This window comes from Acanthochromis polyacanthus, chromosome 20, assembly GCF_021347895.1.
Source record: "Acanthochromis polyacanthus isolate Apoly-LR-REF ecotype Palm Island chromosome 20, KAUST_Apoly_ChrSc, whole genome shotgun sequence".
NCBI classification, from domain to species: Eukaryota; Metazoa; Chordata; class Actinopteri; family Pomacentridae; genus Acanthochromis; species Acanthochromis polyacanthus.
In genome coordinates this window covers 23,084,364-23,104,765 of record NC_067132.1, presented here as the reverse complement: position 1 = coordinate 23,104,765, position 20,402 = coordinate 23,084,364, and the positions used below count along the sequence as shown (strand labels likewise).

The 20,402-nt window shown below is 38.4% G+C and overlaps 1 protein-coding gene across 1 annotated transcript in view; it reads left to right on the top strand.

Moving 5' to 3' along the window:
- The window catches only part of fam49bb (family with sequence similarity 49 member Bb), a 50,095-nt gene extending 33,224 nt beyond the window's left edge, over positions 1–16,871 (top strand). The window contains exons 6-12 of the mRNA XM_051940492.1: positions 4,742–4,881; positions 8,306–8,383; positions 12,048–12,164; positions 12,245–12,324; positions 12,401–12,527; positions 13,579–13,649; positions 16,059–16,871. Coding sequence (XP_051796452.1) covers positions 4,742–4,881; positions 8,306–8,383; positions 12,048–12,164; positions 12,245–12,324; positions 12,401–12,527; positions 13,579–13,649; positions 16,059–16,122 — 677 coding nt within the window. The 3' untranslated portion in view covers positions 16,123–16,871. The remainder of the gene's footprint in view (positions 1–4,741; positions 4,882–8,305; positions 8,384–12,047; positions 12,165–12,244; positions 12,325–12,400; positions 12,528–13,578; positions 13,650–16,058) is intronic.
- Positions 16,872–20,402: the final 3,531 nt, after the last annotated feature.

Genomic DNA, 20,402 nt, shown 5'->3' with positions numbered 1-20,402 from the left:
GGTCTTTTATCGTGGCCTCGCGCAGACGCATGACCTTAATTGTGTGCATGTGCATCTGCAATATTGACTGCTGAGCTGCAAAAGTCAACACACATGCGACACTTATACATAACATGCACCCCCAGCATTATATAAACATGCTTTTAAACCCCCCACAGCCCTGCGTTTCCCTCCGTGCTGCTTGCGCTGCACTGACCTCTGTAGGAAGGGGCTATAGGTTGTTTAATTAGCATGAATACAAAGGGGGTGGGGAGGTAGGCTTACTGCTCCCTGATCTTCTTATGACCCCCAGGCTGAGGGGTAGGATGAGGAGGGGTGGAGCCGGTTATGCCTGAACACCCTCCGCCCCAGTAATCCCAGTGGCGGTAGAGAAGGTAGTCAGTGGGAGCAGTGGGCGGCGGCAGCCTGGCGATGGCTGTTACGTAATAAAGTAGGTCACCTCCCAGCCTCGGCTGCTGCTCCATTTCACTGCCTTGACTTTAGGCTTCGGGGGCCGTGATGGCCTCGGCAGCCTGCTGTCCTGCCTGACACGCATGGAGCTCAAAGTCCTTCACTACAGGCTGGTGGAGCGAGATCCAGAGCACCACTATCCACGAAGAGCAGCTTACGTAATTAGCTTTGCATTTGAAATGAAGCGACTCGGTTCTCTCCTAAAAGAAAGCCCAAAATGTTTACAGAAACAGAGGATAGCAGCAAGAAATTTAACACTTAAAGTCAAACTTAATTTCACACTTTTAGTAAGAAATTAGCACAGAATCCAAGCTGATGCCTTCATATAGCTTTTGTCTGAGCAACAGTCAAAAATATCCAGCTTGTCTCGTGAGAAGCTGGATTTAACAGTTTGACATTTTTGGTCGATAAATGCCATGAAGTTAGTCAGTTTTGTAAGTGGTTGTTTATTTCTGTGGAGCTGAAGCTTGTCAGGTAATTTACTTTGCATGTGAGGAACAGATTTATCCTCCTCAGACTTCTAGTTCCTGCATGGACTCCTGAATTATGACTTGGGTCACCTTATTGGACAGCGATTGATGCATTTTGTTGTGATTTTTAATCCTTTGCTAAACAAAAATGTACGTATGATGCTTGAATAAACAAAGGGCTAATTAAGAAAACTGGCTATTTTTATTCTTATTTCTTGTCATTTTTGTGTCTGTGATTGTCCTCAGGGGCTTCATGAATTCCTCTATGCAGGAAAAACCTGATCTAATAGTTTGGTTTATGACAAAATGCAAAAAATTTCTGTATTTGTTAACCCAAAAATATCAGATATTTGAAGTGTTAGGTTCTGAAACTTTGGGGATTTGCTGCTTTTCTTTGTTATGCTTGTTAGTAAATGAAATATCTTTCTATCTTGGACTGTTCTTTGTTTATTGGGGAGCTGAAAGTTGACAGGTAACAGAGGACCAATTTATCCTCCTCAGACTTCTAGTTCTTGCATGGACTCCTGAATTATGACTTGGGTCGCCTTTTTGGACAGCAATTGATGCATTTTCTTGTGATTTTTGACCGTTTGATCAGCAGAAATGTGTATTATGCTGAAGTAAACAAAGTACTAATTAACAAAACTGGCTGTTTTTATTTTAATTATCATTTTTGTTGTTGTGATTGTCTTTAAATTAATTTGTACAAGAAAACCCCTTTTTGGTTTATGAGAAAATGCCAAAATGGAAGTATTTTTTACTTCATCAGATATTATGAGGTTTCAGCTTTGTAATCTTTGAGAATTTGCTGCTTTTTTGTCATGCGTGTTGTTAAATGACATGTCTTTAGATCGTAGACTGTCCTTTAATTCTGGGGAGCTGCAACTTGTCAGGTCTTTTGCTTTGCATGTGTAATTGTGTGGTACTGAAACTTTGCTCTGCATGCAAGGAACAGATTTGTCCTGGTCTGACTGCTAGTTCCTGCACGCTTTTCCGAATTTCAACTTGCAGACACACAAAGTACAAACCTACTGAGACACCAAGGTGATATCTTCATACTGCTTGTTTTTACCCTCAAAGGTTTTTACTCTCTTACATCTGAGAGGCTGAAAACAAAAAAAGAAGTTGCATGTTTATCCTATTTCTATTAGTTTTTGCACTGAGACTCAAATATCTGCAGATCTGCTTCTTAAATCCAGACCTGCTTCTTTGGCTATTAGTATAAACTTTAGAGGCTGGTACAGACCAGACTGAAGTCCCGCCATCCTCTGAGCCGCCGCTGTGAGTAAAGTGCCTATGTGCTCGCATTCTGCTCGCCTGCTCTGCCATGACCTGATGAGATCAGACATCTCCCCGCCTCCCCCCCCCCCGACTTCCCGACATACTAGAGCGGCTCGTTTCTGAGGGCCTGAAAGCATCTCCATCTCAACTTCTGTTTTGACTGGGATGCGGGAAGGGGAGGGTAAAAAAAAAAAACTGCACTACTAAGGCCATTTTTAATCAGCCGCTTCGCTGCAAACGCTGGCCCAAGCAGATGGGAGTCATTACTGAATGGCAGACGCGCTCAATTTACCACACTGCACTGCCAGCTCTCTGTCCGTCTTCTAAAAGTCCTCTTACGATTATCCCTAAGTAGACCACTGTCTGCATCGGCCCGTTTCTGGGTTATGTTGACATGTGCATCGTAATCAACAAGAACTGTAAAATACACTTGGAATAAATCTATTTAAAGTGCTCGTTTGGTTCCACGTAGCTTATTGAATCAGATGCTCAGCTTGTCTGGGTTATATCACCGCTGAAGCCTCTCTGCAGCGTCTAGACTGAATTCTAAGCAACGTCTGCGTCTATAAATACATATTCCCTCTGGGCGTTAAAGGTTCTCCAGTTCTTTTTTTGAAAACTAGGTGTTTGAAGACGACAGGTTTGTCTAATAGTCTCACTTGCTTGGAAGTCGTTCACCACATTTCAGCTGATCTGCTCCTGGTCTCGCTGCCGGTGCTCCTCATGCATGCTTAATTACGGGTCTATGGGTATGTTATGTCAAGGCATGGCACAGGCTTTGTATTTACTTACTGTCAAAACAATGAGTGTAATCTTGCTTGAATGAAATCCTGTGCCCAACCCCCTCCTCACTTCACCATTTCATGCCAATGAGATAATTAGTCCCATGTCTCATCTGCATCTGAGCCGGACAGCCTCTCCGCTCAAACAGTCCCCCCGTCTCCCCCCTCTGAGACTGGCACTGGGCCCTGGGCACTTTGGGCACCACCACTGCCCCATTATCTGTCTCTGTCCTAATCTGGATGCTTCAGCTGGCTGCACTGTTCGCATATCTAACTGCGGCTGTGATCCGCTGCGAGAGCCGTTTCTTGGCCTCATACAGAGTCCACAAACAACAAGGATCTGTTGCTGTGTTTCGGTTAAACTGTTTTTTGGAGGGGTTATGAGCTGCTCAACAATTTTGACTGCAACTAATAATTACTTTTATTTACACTGTAGACTATTTTTGTACAATTGCATGATTATATTATTAAAATACTGTAAAACACTTCCTAAAGTTCAATTTTACGTCTTTAAATGTCTCGTTTGGCTCAAAAAACAAAAACTCCAGTTTCCTGTGATAGAAGACAAAGAAAGCCAATATATATTCAAGTTTTTAGAGCTGAAATCTGAGTGTTTTTGCTTAAATTTATTTATAAATGTCTGTTACAACCAAAAGAGTTCACACAGTTCTGTCTAACCCCATGAGCTGCAGGTTAGTCTTTAGGTATTTCACAGTAAACTGAAGTGTTAAAGCGTTTTTTTTCTGGTGACATTCCCACACAATTATGCACCTGATGATTATTTATTACAGTTTGCATGATTATTGCTTATTTCCTTTATTCAACTAAATCAAAAGGCCTGTTTCGGTTTCCTACAGCTGCAGGAAACCAACAGTTTTAAACCTGAGGCTAGTCAATTTCCAGAGTTTTTCTTGGCTTATAATGGGTGCTTTTGTGGTGACTACACATTTACAGTAAGCAATCAGTCAAAGTACAGTAAAGTCAATGAGTCTGGGTTGCCTTTTGTGGTAGAAATCTGTGCATTTCCGTGGTCTTTCCAACCATTTAGTGAACAAAAATGTCTATAATGCTTGTATAAATGAAATGGTTATTAACAAAACAGGTTAAAATGTGAATCTCTGTTTTTTTTTTTTTTTAAAAATTCTTCATCCTTATCACTTTTGTGCTACTGAGTTTCCTGTGCTGTTGCCGAAAACCTGCTTGAGTGACATCTAAAGTTTCTGTATGCAGGAAACACCCTGATAGGATTGTCTGGTCATCCAACATCATCAACTTTTAAAGGTTAAAACGGAACATGAGAAAAGAAGTGTTCAGGATTCACTCCTGTCCATTTAATTAAGAAATAAATGTGATAAAAATATTTTTCTTTAATCAAAAAATGTCTCATTTCAGCTTCTGAAACTGAGGATTTACTGAAATGATTTGCAGATTAGTCAGTAGTGAAACAGAAGCAGACATGTAAGCTCTGGTCTGTATTTTATGCCTCCAAACCTGCAGCATTTCTTCTTTCTTCTGACCTTTGCATAAAGTGCAGGCCGAGCTCTTACCTGGCTGCTCGAATGACAAACCCCTGAGTGTGAAACTCCTCAGCAGCTCTGACTGATGACCTGGACGACCGCACACATCAGCTCAAGTGTCTCAGTTCAAGGCCTCTGCAGCGCTTTTTATTAAATGAGTAAAGGCTCAGTCGATATATTCGTCTGACAGTGCTGCACCTTCATCACACCAAATCTGTCTTCTTCTTTTTTTCCCCTGCAGAGGCGGCGTTGCACAGCCTCCTGGGAGCTCTGACCAGCGAGACTTACAGCGACCCGACTCAACACCTGGAGCGGGAGCAGGCGCTGGCCAAGCAGTTCGCCGAGATCCTGCACTTCACGCTGCGCTTCGACGAGCTCAAAGTACGACCGTCTTTTTCAGTTTTTTTTTTTTTTGTTGCAACACATCCCCCAAGTGTCAAACTCACCTTTTAGCTGTTGCTGTAAATATTTCTTTCCTGCTGCGATACAAACTCGCCGCCCTACAAGCTGCTGATGCCCCAGAATTGATTTTAGCTTTGTGCAACGTTAAACTGCAGCCGGCGAGTGCATGATTAGCATTTAATTAGAATCCTGATACTGTCCTGCTGTTTACAGCTCTGTGGATGTCAGTGGAATGGCTAAGAAGGGTTATTGCAGGAAAACAACCTTGCAACTTGTCCTGAGCGGAGTTCTGCATAAGGCGACAGGTTTTATAAATTACAGAGGGAGGAAACTAGGAATAGACTGATTATCATGGCCGATATTTTTCATTTTTCTGATTATCGGTATGTCTGAATTCTTGGCCGATTATTGATGAATCAAATGTGCTATTTCAGGTCTGATGTCGCCTCCTCTCTCTCTCTGTCTGTCTGTACTCTTTGAAGTATATCTCAAGAAGCAAAAACTGAACAAGAAACACAAACCAGGAAATTAGCTCCTCTCACAGTGGCTAAAGCTATGCTAACGGCTAAGTTAGAAGGCAGCCACAGATTAACCCTCCTGTTGTCCTCGTTTACAGGCACCAAAAATATTGTTCGCTTGTCTGAAAAAAATCCAAAAATTCAGCAAAAACAAAATCCCTAAATTTATGCAAAATTTGCAAAATCTCCATGAAGAAAATTCCAAAAATTCCTTAAGTTTCCCTTAAAAATTTTATTTCAAAAAACTAACTTGGCAAAAAATAAAATATTTTTTAAAAATTCTAAATATTTTCAAAAAATGAATAAAAATCTTCCAAAAAATCTTAAAAATATCTAATAAATTCATTTTTTTCCTAAGTAATATAGGACCACAATTAAAAAGGAGGAAAATCCAACCTGTAATTCAAGTGCATTTATTCAGTGGGGAGAAAAAAAACACATATTAAAAAATAATTCTTTTACATCAAATCATGTGACACAATTCTTAGCACCCCTGATGTTAACACTTTGTACAACCCCCTTTTGCCAACAAAACGGCATCTAATCTTCTCCTATAATACATTTTTCTACTATTTTCCATGTGAGAGTATGCTTCTGCAATAAACTGAATTTATTTTAAGGTGATCAACGCATCTTAACCAGGGATGCCATTAATTATAGGGGGCGCTGTATGTCAGTGAAACTTCTAATATTTTTTTTAAAGAACATTCAGAAAAAAATCAACCAAAATCCAGCGAATTTCAGGCTTGAATGTAGAATCTTCTCCTCTGTGGTAGGACGAGCTACCAAACTCTGTTCAATCTGCAGAGTCTCTGAGTCTTTAAGGAAAGACTAAAAACCACAGAACTCTTCACTGAACACCTTAAAAAAAATCCTATTACATCTGCACTGCCTGTGGTCCTATTTTCACACCTGAACTAGTCTTATGGCTCTTATCCAGGTTGTTTTCTCCTGACTAGATCCTTGCTTGTGTTGCATCTACTCTCAGATGTAGAATATCCGTTCCAAATGTTGGTCATCTGTCTTTCTTGATCACCTGTAATCAGTCGATCTCCAGAGGAAACCTCAAATTCAGACACAAACTGCTGGTGTGCAGCCCAGAAAGCACCGGGAGTGTCGCTCAAATGCACATTGTCAAAAGCATAACTGAGTGAGTGCTCATCTGTTTGGACAGTTGGTCTAACCCCTGCTCCATAGACACAGAAACCTACAAAAAATGCCCCCCAACTCCCCGAGGCGATTTGCTGCGACATCCCAATTAGTGCCCACTACCCGTGCTGGCAGGATAAAAACACCAAGGTAGGGGGTGCAAGGTGGCATGCCAGGCCTATTCATCAATCTTTCACACCCGCGCGTAGGCTTCTGACCTAGTTAAAGTGTCTGAGCGGCGTGCAGCCCCTCCCAGCCCGTCTCTCCTGGTGGACACAGTGGACACAGGCTGAGTACCAGTCTATTGTAGCGGGATTAGCATGCTGCCAGCGCTGCTTTCACTGTGACAGGCTCGCTCAGGAATGAGGATAATTAGCCACATGACGAGCTCTTCTCACTGGCGCTGACGTTTGAAAGAAGCTCTGTGGTTGGCTGCCCCCGCCTTTTTGGAAACCAGATGATTTATATTTTGTCAGAGAAGTGAACTGACTCTTGTGGGGTTTTTTTTCTGCAGCTTTGCACTGCAAAAACTCAAAATCTTACCAAGTCTGTTTGTCTTATTTTCAGTTAAAATGTCTCATTCCACTTGATTTACGATAAATTCATTTGACAAGTTTTGTTTTAAGACAAAGCATCTTAAATATCTAGTTAAGTCTAACAGTCTTGAAATTATCTTGTTTTGAGTTGAATTTCACAAGAAAACTCAAGTTTAACCCTCGTGTCGTTCTGCAGGTCAGATTGAGCTGGTTTAAAGTTTAAAAATGTGGGGGGAAAAAAAAATTTTACAGTGAAAACTTCCACATTTTCAAAATTTTTTGGGGAATTTTTTTTAACATTTTTTGGTGGGGAAAAAAATGTTAAAAAAAAGTTTCTTTAAGAACATTTGGGGAAAAAAATCTACCAAAATCCAGCGAAATCTGATGGATTTTGGTAAATTTTTTTCCCAAATGTTATTAAAGAAGATATATATATGGAATCACTTTAGATATTTTCCCAAATTTAGGGGTTTTTTTTAAAATAAAAATTTTAAGGGAAACTTTTAAGGAATTTTCTTCCTGAAGATTTTGCGAATTTTTATAAATTTGAAGAATTTTTTCCAGATTTTTTTTTTTTTTTCCAGACAAGGCAACAGTATTTTTTGGTGTCGTAAATGAGGAAAACAGGAGGGTTAATACACCTAAGCTTGACAATCCTGGTAAAATATAGCTTAAAATAAATTTTCTTATTTCAAGAAATCTTCACAAGCATTTTTCTATTTGCAGATTTTTTCACTTAGTTCAAGGTAGAAGTTCTTTTTCTTATTTTGAGAGGGGCGTTTTTTTCCAGTGTAATGTCAGAGAGCGAGCCGGCGTTTGTCCTCTCCTTAATGAGACCCTTTGTAGCTTTTCGTCAGCTTTATAACTGTTAACCCTGTTGTCAGGAACTCTGCCGACGCTCCCCTCCACTGTAACGGGGAAAATATCTAAATATTTCATGACAGGAGGAGAGGGGACGTGGATGTAAGGGGGGGTGGATGAGTGCCAGATAATTCAAATCCAGTTCAGCAAATAAAATTGTTATTGTATCAGTGTTCTTTTTATGTCATTTCCCCCCAAAGCCACGTTTCTGCCTTGTTGGCTAAAACATTGTGTCATGACGATGGAGCTGAATGTCCCGCTGCAGGCTGTGCCACCTACACACACATCCCCAGCTCTCACTGTATTAACATGCATTTTTATTTATTTATTTCTTTACAGATGACAAATCCTGCCATTCAGAATGACTTCAGCTACTACAGGAGAACGCTGAGCCGGATGCGGATCAACAACGTACCGGTGAGTTCACTGAAGTCACAGACAGACTTGATCATTTTAGCCTCTTTCAGCTCATTGTCTCGGTTTTACAGACCACAACTCGAATGTTTTTGAAAGATTCTCACCACTCTGTGCTGTAACGTTTCCAGCTGAAGCAGGAAACACGTTTTGAACCGCCTGCTATCATCACTAAACAGCACGCAGACACTCACCAGCTGTTTAAAGTACATGTTCTGCATGCATCTTTTTTTGATAAATCGACAAAATTACACCATTATCCAGATAATGCAGAACTGGAAGAATAATTATATTTGTGACTTTTTGACAGTCTTTGCACACCTCATCTGCTAAAAATCGTATTATAAAATTCTGATATTTCATCATGATTGCTGTATTCTGCATGTCTCGTTTGAAAATTCACCAAAAATAAACCATTAGCTGTTATCAAATTCAATAAAAAAATTAAAATTCTGCCCACTGATCTCATCTTTGAAGCCATGACTGACTGATTTTTGAGACTTTTCATCTTAACTGCAGGCTTTGTTTGGACAAAGCAGATTGGAGACAAGCATGGAAGCAAATCAAACGTATAAATAGTTAAATATCTATTGTATGTAGCGCTCCTATTCTTATCCAGTATTTGTAGCACCTGCAGGCACTTAAAAATGTGACACATGTTGATTCCAGGTTTTTAATTGTTTGTAAAGTAAGTCAACTTTAGTGTTTTTTTTTTTTAATGATTCGTAGTATTTTGGCCATGTTATGCTGCACAGAAGACATTTTTGGGTTTTTGTCTGCTTCTAGACGTCGTTGTGTTGCTTCCATAGAGGTGCAGGGTTTTATATTGTGGTAAAAAATGAGCTCACAGTGAGTAAACATATGGCAGGAGCAAAAAACTACTTGGGGTTCAGAGGGTTAAAGCTTCAGAAACTGACCTAAAAGAGCACAACAGCTCATTAACAAAACCCCACACTACAGAAAGTGTTGCTCTGTGTCTGCCTAATGTATTAAGACCAGCTGTTTGGTTACAAGTTTAACTAAAAGGTGATGCTATATCAGTGCTGTTTACTGAATGTTTCTGCTACACTTTAGAAGCAGTAAAACTAAACACCCCCTTTACTGAAAATCTAATTTTTTTTCCCTTAATAACACATCCCTATGGTGTCTATTACATGTTAGAGGACATATCATGAACAAAATAAGAAGTGAGCACCATAGCCGAGCATTTCTACTCTGAAACAAAGGATTATTTTCATGGGAAAAACTTCTAAATATGTAGCTGTGATGCAAAATGATGAGTTTTACTGTTAGTGACGACCAGAGAGCGACTTTCAGGCTAAGTGACAGAGCTCTCTCTGTGTAAAATGTGTTTTTATTCCAGTGTTTTTACATCTAAACACTTTCTGTGCACATCATAGTGTGATGTAAGTATGTGGCCTGCTGAGCATCACACCCATGTGTGTAGAAAGAAAATAAAACGAGTAAAACAGCAGCCACACAGCAATTATCCCTCACCACAGACGTTCTGCCCTGTCATTGCAGCAAAGCCACAAGTGTAGTTTTAATGATGAGTGAAGGCCGTTTAGGAGAGCCGGTTTCAGGGTTTTGGTGTTTCGTCTCTTACTGGGGACACTTTATGAAGCTGAGTTTGCTTTAATGGATTTAGATTCACCTCTTTCTCCTGCTAAGATGGTCAAAATACCTGGTTGGGGACAAAAAAGTTGATTCATTCGATTTTTATCTGCGACTTGAGCTCCAGGTGCAGATTCAGTCTATTTATTCACCAGGAAGTAGCGAGCTTCCAAAACTGTCCAATCAATTACAGTTTAATGTGGCGTCTAGGTGTCATTTTTTCCCCTCAAATTAAACAAACCGCAGGTGTGAAAGCCTCCTTAAACCTCCGAGATTCACTCAGGTGCCTTAAAAATGAAGCAGCTCGCACACCGCTGTTGGAGTGTCGCACAGATTGGGAACAACAGCTCTCGAAGATGATAAATTCGAAGACCCGCTTGCCCTCCTGTATCATTCACGCCGCACTTGAGCCGATCTCTGTCTTTGTTGAGGCGTTTGAAGGGCGTCTCGAAGATACTCTGTGCAGGAAACCAGAAAACTGCCCTCAGTTCTGACCCGTCTGAGGGGAGGTTTTATTCTTCAAACCCACAATGTGCCATCAGGCAAATGGGCCCAGACAAGTTGTGGTTCGGACCTGTCACCGCTGAAAGACGCTCCGGCTGCCGTCCCTCGTCGTCGTACGCGGTTTAGTCACTGCTCAGACGACTGAATCATTCAGACATTCGAGATGAAACGCATCTGTCCCGCTCAAACAGTCTTTGAGCTCGCGTGTGTCATCAGTTGTTAAAACGTGAGTCGTTTTTGAAACTTTGGGGCGATTATTCATGTTCCGTCAGCGTCCCCGTGAAGGCAGGAGACGTTCTTGTTATTTAAATATGCGGACAAATTTAGAAACGCCTTACTCTTTGTGATCCGCCAGGTGTTTTCAGTGTCTCGCTCCGTCTGAAGCCGTAAAGCAGCGGGACGCGTTCGTCAGCTGGGAGGGCTCGGTCACACGGTTTACAGCAGCGTTTTCCTGTCAGGATTTTATTTAATGAAGTGGCTTTTCATGGGCACAAACACGATCATTTGAAGCTGCCAGACAAAATCTAATATTTACAGATAACATTGTAAGTCTCCTGCCTCCTTTATATTCACAGATTTTAAATATAATTTCACAATATCAGCGCAATGAAGAGCATTTGGAACAAATATCTTTTATATTCCTGCAGATTTACCAGTACACACATGAGCATCAGTACAGGACCACTTTTGTGCTTCTACTTTCCTTTTTCTTCTTCTGTTGCGCCTGATAAACTGTCATTTCCACTGGGAGCTGTTGGGTGTGGGCTTCATTTGAATATTGCGTGGTGCGCACACACATTTAATCATCAAATAATCCTGCATTCTAGTTAATCTTTAAGCTCTAAATTTCACCTTTTCTGCATCAATTCACGATGGAAATGTCATTATGTAAAGGAAAACAAACGTCAGGCACATGTGGTAGAGCCTGAGTGATGTTGGATTTGTAGGGGCGATGATGATGTCGGTTTTTGGAGATTAAAAAAAAGCAATATTACTTTTCTGATGGAAATGTCTTTATTTGTGCAAAGCAAAACACAACTTTCATAAACTACATATGGAAGAGCCTGACTGATATGGGATTGGTAACTTGACCAATTTTCATTTTTAAGAGTGAAAAATTCAGATAATGATTGAACCTTCCAACAACACAATTCACAACCTGGTCCACAACTTACAGTAAACTCACCACTTGACTCCGCAGCAGTGATGCGTGCTCTGCTACATGCACTGCAGACGGTGATGGATTCAGATTCACTCTGCTGGACAAGCATCTTTTCTGTTTTGTGTTCTGTTAAAGAAAGTTTTCATATCGATGCATGTCGGTGCTGATTTGATTTGGCCTCCAACAGATAGATCAACACTGAGGCATTGTTTCCTCTATTCTGAACTTTTTGTGTTTTTTTTTTTTTTTTTTTTTTCAAAATAAAAGTCTTCTGTTTCTTTCGTGTTTTCATTGAGAGGATTATCTCTTTCTTTTTCTATCAGGATCTACTACATAACTTGTCATGGTGCTTGACTTAGAGGGATGATTTTATTTTTGGCTTTTCAGGCAGAGGGTGAGAATGAAGTCAACAATGAGCTGGCCAATCGGATATCTCTGTTCTACGCCGACGCCACGCCCATGCTGAAGACGTTAAGTGACGGCACGACAAAGTTTGTATCAGAGGTGAGACTTTCAGGGCATGCAGGGAGCTTTCTTTAACAGCTGTGTGAAAGCATCGACTGATTCCTCCTCTCTGGTGGCAGAACAAGAACCTCCCCATCGAGAACACGACAGACTGCTTAAGCACCATGGCGAGTGTGTGTAAAGTCATGCTGGAAACACCGTAAGTGGCTTCCTGCACCCGTTTCGTGTCTTCTTCTTGGTTTTGTGTGTCTAATTCCTCCTCTGTGTGACGTCAGGGAGTATCGCAGCCGATTCACCAGCGAGGACACGGTTTCCTTCTGCCTCAGAGTGATGGTCGGGGTGATCATCCTGTACGACTACGTCCATCCTGTAGGAGCTTTCGCCAAATCGTCCAAAATCGATGTGAGTACAGCAGAGTCTGTGCTATACTGCAAAAACTCAAAATCTTACCAAGTGTCTTACTTTTAGTCGAAATGTCTAATTCCACTTTATTTAAGATAAATTCACTTAATAAGTGACATTTCAGTAAGATGGAGAGACTTGTTTTAAGACATGCATCTAAATATCTTAAGTCAAACCATCTTGAAGTCATCTTTTTTTAACTCTCCTGTTGTCCTGCAGGTCAAATTGGCCCATTTAAAAGTTTGAAAATGTGGAAAGAAAATTAATACTTTTAAGGTGAAAACTTCCACATTTTAATTTTTTGGGGGAAATTTTTGAACATTTTTTGATGGAACAAAAGAAATGTTAAATAAAATGTTGCTTTAACAACATTCTGAAGAATATTAACCAAAATCCAGCAAAATTCGCTAGATTTTGGTTAATTATTTTTTCCAAATGTTCTTAAGGAAAATACTAGAAGTTTTACTGATATCTATGGAATCATTTTAGATATTTTTAGGATTTTTTGGAAGGTTTTAACTCATTTTTTTTAAATATTTACAATTTTCATTTTTAAAATTTTTATTTCTTGCCAAATTTGGGGATTTTTTAAAAATAAAACCTTCAAGGGAAACTTTTAAGGAATTTTCTTCTTGAAGATTTTGCAAATTTTTATAAATTTGGGGAAATTTTTTTTGCTGAATTTTTTGATATTTTTTTTTTTTCAGATAAGGGAACAATATTTTTTGGTTCCATAAACGAGGACAACAGGAGGGTTCAGACACCGAAGCTTAACAATCCTGATAGAATATGGCTTAAAATAAGTTTTCCTAGCTAATTTTAAGATCTCAGTATTCTAAATATCATGTCTTATTTCAGGAAATCTTACCAAGACATTTTTCACTTGTTCTATTTGCAGATTTTTTTCACTTATTTCGAGGTAAAAGTTGCTTGAAATAAGTTTTTGTTTTTTGTTTTTTTTCCCCTTGTTTTGAGGAGAGCATTTTTTCCAGTGTACGATCTAATTCACATCTTCTTCTAAAGCTAACATGCTGCTGTTTGTGGTTCACAGATGAAAGGCTGCATCAAAGTCCTCAAAGATCAGCCTCCGAACAGCGTAGACGGCCTCCTCAACGCTCTCAGGTCAGCTCAATGAAACGGTGTTTTTCTTTTTCCCCGTCCTTCAGACTTTCGTGTAAATGAGAAGGCTAGCAGACAGACCTCCTGGTTTATCGTACTCGCCTTCAGCGCGGTGACTCATCCTCCTCTCGCGCTCCGCCGGGGATTCGGTCAGCTGTGAGTCTGATTCGGAGGTTTGGCCGTCGAAGCCTCTCCAGAAAGGCCGATTACATCTGACACCTCGTCCCCTCGGTCTCCCAAATTTCACCCGACGCTCACAGCTGCTCGAGCCGACAGACGTTTCCGAGGCGACCTCACATCTGTATCGGTCTCCGCGGTCGGCCCAGGGCAGACTGTCGCCGCCCGGCCGCATGCTTTCATGAAAAAACTGACAGACTTTCTCTCGTTGTTGACGTCTCACATCTGACAGCGGATGACAAAATATTTAACATGTGTGCAGTGGTGGCAAGTAACAAAGTACATTTACTGAAAGTTCTTGTGCTGCACTGAGTTATTAGCATCAAAACAGTCATTTAATGAATGATTTATCTGCTGATTTTACTTCTAATTACTCATTTGGTCTGTAAAATGTCAACTAATTAGAAAATAATGTGTTTTTTAATAGGATCGTCCCATTCTGAATCAATTTATACATTGTTTATTAGCACCACTCCTCATCATTCAAGTGCTGTAAATCATTTTAAGATACAAATACCACCACAGCAGCAGCAGCAGTTTACTACAAAGTGTTAGTTTCTATAGGGGCACATGCTTGTTACATCACTGTGTGTTGCACTCTATTTTCACTATAAGGTGTTAATTAAACTGCCTTCAGGCTTACAGTCTTTATAGGATTCACAATATTGGATTTCTGCACATATACAATAAATGTGCATATTTTGTCCTAACTGCAGAGGGCATCAGGTCTCTCCTGCAGTGAAATTAACATATTAAGCCTACTCTTGACCCGCTGGTAGGTGCAGAGCTATTATACATTTCATGTACATGTTCACTGGATAAAATCAGCGAACTTTATCATTATTATCATACCTGCCTGTCAGTGTTCATGTTCGGGGAAATGCCGGTATTTTATTTTGAAGCCTTTATCGGACAATGTTTCAGAGATGGAAATATCCTCATGCATCCTTAAGTCTTTGGTTTTAAGTAACTGTTGGAGGTGAAAACGGTCAAAATATTAAATGAACTTTGAGGAAACTTCAAAGAAAAAGTTTGTGCAGCAGAGCTTTGTGTTTTCTTCTTACTCCTCCGAAATCCAAGGAGTTTTGAGCGTTTTCTGTTCCTGTCTTATTTTTCCTCACTGGGCTCATTTTTCTCTGCAGTATTTTCTATGGAAACAATGAAACCGTAACTAGAAGTAGAGCGAACTCTGAAAGACTTTGGGTGCAGTACGACACAGTTATAATGCCATCAATCCTTAAAATAATAAAAGAAGAAAATTTTTCTTCTTTCTCATTTTACACAAACATGGAAACAACATTTTTGTAAGTCCCATTGGTGTTACCATTGTGATTTTACATACTATGGATAATTTACTGCCTAGATATATAATTTGTTTCCGAATATTCGGATCTCAAAATTAATATCCGGATACCACCGTCACGACTGAATATTCAGATATTCGGGTCCAGCCTTAGTGTTCACTTGTCATAGTTACAGAGATGCCTCGCCTCGCCTCCAGCTCACAATGATACAGAAATCTAACAAATCTGTGGATCCAGACTATAAGCTGCATCACTGCTAAAATCTAATCAGTTGGTCCTTGTGTCATTTCTGACCTTTAATGGAAAATTTCATCCAAATCTGTTTGTCCATTTTTGAGTGATGTTGCTCACAGACAGACAATCATTATTACTCCAGAAACAATCATTATTACTCCACCATGTTCCTTGGCAGACTTTTAAAAAGATTCTTGAACAAATAAAATTACATGTTTTTGCTAAATATTTACTCACATTTTCTTGTCAGCATCAAGTCTCTCCCTCTTTGAAAGAATCTCTCCAGAAACGTTTGGGTTTTTTTTATTAATTTTGACAGATTGATGGCTTAATTTAACATCAGAGGAAAGACAACCTAGTCATTTTTCAAAATAAAACACCCTGCAGACTCCGCAAGAAATAGAATAAAAAATTAACCGTTTTTATTCTCTTTGTGCGGCCCGGTACCGGTCCACAACCCGCTGGTTGGGAACCACTGGTTTAAACTGCTTCAACAGTAAAGTGCTGTTTCCACACTGATGCATCTGTATTAACTTTTAAATAATGGAGTTCACAATGTGGTAATATAAACCCTAGGAGGCAATTTTCAGCCGAATGAGGATTTTGATTTTGAATTTTTAATCACAGTTTTGCTGATAATACATTTGTGTGTCGTTGTCGAGTCTTACTGAGGTCCAGTTTTCCTTCTTGCCTGCAGGTACACAACCAAACATCTGAACGATGACTCAACCAACAAGACTATCAAGAGCATGCTGCAGTGAGGCTGAGCTGCTCCACTGCTGTGGGGAGACACCACTTTACTCTCCTGACTGATGTCGCTGCACAGAATGTTTTCTTTTCAGTTTTTTTTTTTTTTTTTTTTTGCTTTTCTTTTGTTTGTTTGTTTTTTTTTCATGGAAAAAGAGCTACAGCTCCGCCCACTTTTTTTAAATGCAAAATGCTACTGCCATTATGAACGTCTTTTTCGTGCCAAAAAGATGTTGCTGAGATGTAATGTTTTCGATGAAAGGCCATGCGACAATGGCAGCTAATGAAAGCATTGTGGATCTCCCGGTGTTTTTAGACATGTCTTGTTTTTCCCTACATGAGGGACGGGAGTTCTTTGACTTGAAAAATTTAAAAGAGAGAGATATATAGAGAAGTATATATTATTTTTGTTTGATTCGTTATTTAATTCCATCCTCTGCATGATGAAAATGATGTCTTTTCCTTCTATTTAAAAAACAAAACTAATGGTTCAGTTTAATTTGTCTGCTCTGTTGTGCATTATTAAATGTTTTGTTATTGAAATGGTACTTGTCGAAATGAGATTTAAGAGTACTGTTTTTATATTTTTTATAGGTTTTAATTTGTGCATATGTCTCTTTTTCATAGTTGTGTTGTATTTTTCATTTGAAAACTTTAAACTGTGATGTGTGCAAAAAATCAAATTAAAATTGGGAGTCTGTACTGTACATGAACAGTAAGTTGTGGCTGGAGAAATTAAAAGGAGAACTCTTGTTTTCTACAACTCGCCTCGTCAGGTTTCATCTCTTATCTCTTATTGTTGGCGCCGGATGGCTGAGAGGAAGTTTCGTTTCAGAGGCTGTTCTCATGTGAAAATATTCTGATGTTCAACCACAAAATGCGCAGAGAATATTTCAGATCAGGTGTGAAGATTAAGATACCACAATGACACAAAGGGACTTTTTGTTCCTGAGAAATGTGAGCTAATGAATTTAATACTCATTTCAGTGTTACTGGAATGAACTTATGAACTTTAATGTAAAAAGTGAGAGCAGACCAGATTTTACTTTATGATCAAAACGACAAAAGTCAGATAAAAAAAGACAAAAAAACACAACAAAAACAAGACAAAATGTTTCGAAAATGAGACTCAAAATATCAAAAAACAAACGACGCGAAAAAAGAAAATGGACAGAAAATTAGACAAATTCCAAAGCTGTTCATAGATAACAAAAATTAATATGCATGTTTAATTTTTATAAAACACGTCTGTTTTCTGCCACTTTATACTTTTATTTTACAACAACTTAGTAACTAGTATTGCTTTTTCCCCTCTGCATTCATTGTATTAGGTTAGTAGTTATTGGAAGTTTAGACCGATAAGACAGAACATCATCAGCGAAGAAGTTGACACGTGTTTTAGGTGAAGGTAAGATGTTATTGATCCCTAAAGGAAAAGCTGCACTGCAATATATAAGATTAAAATAGCTAAACTGAGCTTCATCTTTACTAGAAGCAACGTTAAGTTGGTTAGTACTTATTCTTTTTATGCTTTAAATATGTTTTTATGTTGTTTTTCTTAAAGTTTTGGCTTGTTTGTTTCCACTACTCTTTCACTTAAAGCCTGCAATAATTTATTCTTTTGGCAACTTGAAGTCTTCTGAAGCAAGTTCTGCACACAAGTGACACATCATCACAATCTAACAGTGATAAAGTTACTCGGAAAAACTTGTAATGACCAAATATTTGCTTCCTCATACAACCAGCAGCCACACTGCAACATTAAAAATAATTTTTAGGCCACATAATAAAACTTAAATTTTTTACTTCACCAGTAGTTTAATGTTGTTGGTGTTTTATTTGCTGATAAGAATGTAAAATCCACGGCTGCTTGGTTGCAGCTCATGAGGTGTGACTTATTCCACCTTTTGCTGACCACAGCTACAACAATCCAGACTGGAGCGACACCGAATCCAGTCCTCTGATCCCATAGAGGAAACTGGCATCGGCATGCAGCTCCTTACAGTTTCGATCGATAATTTCCACAATAATCTTGTTGTATTCCTACGGACGTGTTATGGCCAACTGTTTCAGCATTTAGTAGCAGAGTTTGACTGTTCAGAATTATAACCAAAGAAAAAGTAAGGTTTTTTTTTTTAAATAGATTGCTGTTATTTTACATTTTTTGAGTGTGTTTTGTTAAAGTACAGATAACTATAGAAATCACAGAAAAAAGTATTAATTTACATGTTAACCTTAAAAAAACAAGCCAAAACTGTCTTTTTGGGGTCTTTCTATGACATTTGAGTGAAGATTGAACCATTTTTTCTGTATTTAAATCATTATTTTACAAATATTTGCCCTTATTTGGAAGAAAAACAGTGTGTACGAAAGAGTGGAAAAATGGTACGTAAGTTTTGTAGTTTTATTTTATAACTTGCCCTATATTGTTCACTTACAGATAATATCTTGTACAAACAGGAAAAAATTAATTTACGTGTTGACTGTAAAAGAAAACCTGACGAGTGCAAATAACGTCCACATCTTAAAATCCGTATTTTTACATATTGCAATAATAATGTGGGACCATATAATAACACAAAATGTCATTACTATCATTATTTTACAGATATTTGACATTATTTTCATATTTTTATTGAATTGATATATGTATGTATGTATATATATAATTGTTTTTAAAATATAAATATCCCTAGTTTACCAAAGAAAAGCCAAAGACATTACATATTTTTCTAATTAAGGCTAAAAAAATGTATTTTAAATATGAAAAAATTATTTTACAGCATTTTGTTGCTTGTATCCCAGCTGCTGCAATACTACTGTTTGGTTTTGGGTTGTTTTGTTGTTGTTTTTTTTTAAATTCATTAGTAGTTCACACACAAGAAAGGACAGAAGCAGTAAATTAATTCTTCTTATCCATCTCCGTAAACAAGCTTTCAAACATCACTCTCTGAATGTTGAACTGATCCTTTAAGTGATTCAACATCAATGGTTTTCTTGCAGTTAAAAAAAACACCAAAATAAAAGCAGCAAGACAAGTAATGCCGTTTGTCTTTCCGCTAATGAAAAACACCCATTTGTGCCGTTGTGCGTTCACTGAATGCGCTTTTTCATTTGTGCCGGGTTTGAGTGGTCATGAAAGGCAAAAAGAGCGTCCTCTTTTTGCCTTTCATGACCACTCAAACCCGGCCATCGTTAATGGATCATTAAGAAACATAATTGCATGATGTCAATGACAAGTGCTCGTCTCTTTTCATCGTCATCAGAAAGAGAAAAAAAAAAAAAACTCTCCCAAATCCATTATTCCTTCCTTCCACACTGTAGTTTATTTCCTCCTGCATTCATCCCTCAGTAGGAGCAACAGTAATGTCCTCTCAGTTCACTTTCTCTCCTCTAACCTTCCTTTTCTTTGCTCTTGCAGAGGGAAGCGGTCCACTGTGGTGTGGCCACTGCAGCACAACTTCTCAGGGTCAAAGAGAGAAAGCAGAGTGAGGATGGATGGGTGTGTCCTCTGCAGCATCACTGCACTAACAGACAGCCAGAGACGGGGGAAGTGAAGTGGTTTAATCTTGGGTGCCCAGGCGGAAAAAAAGTATACTTTAACATACTAAATTTAAGCACACTTAGTGAACTTCACGAGCACAAAATTATTGTACTCAAAGTGTGTTATTTTCGAGTACTAAAAACGTACTTAGTGTACTAATGATAATTCATTATTGATACTTAAGATATACTGAAATACAACTTAGTATACTTGACTGTACTATTTTGAGACACCATTAAGATCAACTTAAATATACTTAAGTGCACTTTTCTCTACTAATACTGTACTTATTTATAATGTTCTTTAGTTCAATTTACAGTATACTTTAATCCACTTTTCAGGTTACTATTAATAAATTTAGAATATACTGGAAATGTACTTCTAATTTAATCTTAATGTGTTGCCATTTCATTTTAAATATATTTACAAAAATTAAATAAAAATTAAAAAGTTGTACTTAAGTATATTATAGTTCATCTTAATGGTGTCTCAAAATAGTACAGAAAAGTACACTAAGTTGTACTTTACTATGTCTAAAGTAGCACTCATGATATATCATTAGTATACTAAGTACATTGTTAGCACATCGAAAATAATATACTGTGAGTACACTAATTATGTGTGCAGAAAGTATACTAGATATATTTCATTAAAGTACACTTCAACAGTACACAGAAAGTATATATTTTTTATAATTAATTTGGATTTCAAATTACTTTTAAGTAAACATAAAAAATAATTAGAACATAC